General features: G+C 37.0%; 1 protein-coding gene across 1 annotated transcript in view; it reads right to left on the bottom strand.

The window, feature by feature from the left end:
• The window catches only part of LOC106939227 (uncharacterized), a 6,887-nt gene extending 4,598 nt beyond the window's left edge, over positions 1-2,289 (bottom strand). Inside the window, exons 1-3 of the mRNA XM_015021564.1 lie at positions 2,082-2,289; positions 1,745-1,990; positions 660-827 (exon numbers count right to left, since the gene is read on the bottom strand). Coding sequence (XP_014877050.1) covers positions 660-827; positions 1,745-1,990; positions 2,082-2,247 — 580 coding nt within the window. The 5' untranslated portion in view covers positions 2,248-2,289. The remainder of the gene's footprint in view (positions 1-659; positions 828-1,744; positions 1,991-2,081) is intronic.
• Positions 2,290-2,299: the final 10 nt, after the last annotated feature.

Genomic DNA, 2,299 nt, shown 5'->3' with positions numbered 1-2,299 from the left:
TAATGATCTGAATCAGAATGTCTTTATCCTCATTGTGTAAACAATGAATTTCATTCAGTGCAGCTCAGTCTGGAGCAGAGGAAGTGGTGGGTCACAGGGTGTTTGTAGGAATGTGTGAGAGAGATAGAAAACTATTTCAACAATAAACTGAGCTTCCCATAATGTTTGATAACTGGGATCAATATTCACAGCTGTAATAACATAACATAGTCAAAATATATAAATAAAACTTGGTATATAAGTTATGTATTGCTCTGATTAAATAAATGTTACTTTGACCAGAATCACGCTCGCTTTATTTTGAAAAACCTTGTTCTTCCTCGCTCTTCCTCTGACTCATCTCTGTGTCCACATTGCCAAATCCTCCAGCTGCTCTAAATTTATCAGATTCACTTAGAGGAGCAGAAAGTAAAGACTTACTGACCAGTGGTCAAAAGAGTACAAGCCAATATTTACATCCCATTAAGAGAGTTTGATGTTTAAGAATCCATTTGTTTTCATTAAAAGATGCAATTTCCAAAAATTACTTTTATTTTAGTGTAGCTTCAGTAAAACAGGAATATCCCAGGATAAAAGGAGCAGAAATAACAGCCTTTGTTAAATTCAGACAGAAAACATTTTCACAATAATTTTCCATTGGATAGGATGGTAAAACTCACCTCGAGCCCATTTACGGTATGTGTAAACACACAAGATTAGTATGATGGTGTAGAGGATGAAGAGCAGAATGAAACTAATCACTCTGATCCAAGGAACATCGGGACCAGGAGGAGGAGAAAGAGGAGAAGGAGGAGAAGGAGGAGAAACTTCTGCTTGGGGAACTCTAGCTGCAAGCAAAAAAATAAATAAATATTTTATTTAATTTATGGAAAACGATTGCTATAAAACTTTCAGTCACAATACAAAAAGGAAGAACCAGAATCAGGTTCATCCAGCAAGTTATTGTCCACCAGAAGTGCTGAAGTCCAGACCTCAGGAGCTGCAGCTCTGCAGCCTTTAGATGCATCTTTACTCCAACAGACCTGAATGCAGTCAGTCTGTAATGAATCAGTCTCTGATTCAGGCTGGAGCAACAACAACAAGGCAACTTGAAGATTGTTGGGATCTGCAGAGGTTTTAACCTTTACTGGCCTGTAAACGTCTAAGGAAACCTGCTGGATAGAAACTTTTTAAACGGTTTTCAATAATTAATTGAGCAAACCATATAGTTTGACAGCTAGGGTCGATAGGTATGTCTGCATGATTGAACTGAAATTGTGTTTTATAAAGTGCCTTGAAACGACATTAAGACAAATATAAATAAACTGAACTGAATTGAATTAAAGTGATAAGCTGAACTTAATATGTTATGTATTTGTAGGATCAGGGCATGAAAATATCAGTGCCAATAATCATCTATTGGTAAATTACAATTTTATTAAAAGACTTTGTTGGAGTGTCTTTTTGACATAAACTGAAAACAAACATCTACTGCATTTTATCTCATAGTTTTAGAACATTATTACAGGATAATTAACGTTACTTCTGTCAGAACATTCATGTTCAAATTATTATTTACTTAAATAAAATAATATAACCAAGAAAAACAGGTTTCTTTAGCGTGTGTTTTGTAGGCAACGCTTTGGAGATTGTGGTGAATCATAGGCAGTTGCCTATTTTGTTTAAAATTTTAACCAAAATCCACCTTTTCTTAAAGGTAACTCAGTTCTGACAGCCTGAATGAAACAAAGCAGTCGATCTTCACCTCTCACTTCCAGCCAGCTCTTCAGTGACTCTCCTTTAAAAGGATGGCGACACTTGTAGAAACCTTCCTTTGCTTCTATGATCATTTTCCCTGGTTTCTCTCTCCCAATGAAGACATCATCTCTGTAAAACTCAGCATCAAAGTCTGACGTGGATTTGCCATATGGTTCTTTGTAGGAACAACCAAGTGTCACATTTTGTCCCTCAAAGACAGGATATGAAGGACTCTCAAGGATCACGGTTTTATCTGAAATGAAAACCATTTTATAAGAGTTATACTAACTTAAAGGGGTTAAAATAACCTTAGAGTAAATTCAAACAAGATGCATGTCCATTACCAGTAACAGTGAGATTGACTTTGTTGCTTCGTTCTCCTTGTTCAGATTCACACCAGTATTCGCCGGTGTCAGTTGGGTAAGCATCTTCAATGTTGCAGGAAGATTCTCTGGGGATTCCCCAGCCACGCTTACATTCCTCAGTAGTTTTGTCTGCAATCATCCTCATCACTCTCAAGCCACTGGAGCGTGTCCCACATGTAAGAGTGATACGGTCATGG

This window comes from Poecilia latipinna, unplaced genomic scaffold (assembly GCF_001443285.1).
Source record: "Poecilia latipinna isolate Pla-1442-1.1 unplaced genomic scaffold, P_latipinna-1.0 Scaffold2808, whole genome shotgun sequence".
Taxonomy (NCBI): domain Eukaryota; kingdom Metazoa; phylum Chordata; class Actinopteri; order Cyprinodontiformes; family Poeciliidae; genus Poecilia; species Poecilia latipinna.
Note: the sequence above shows the minus strand (reverse complement) of the source record. Positions and strands in the feature narration are given on the sequence as shown.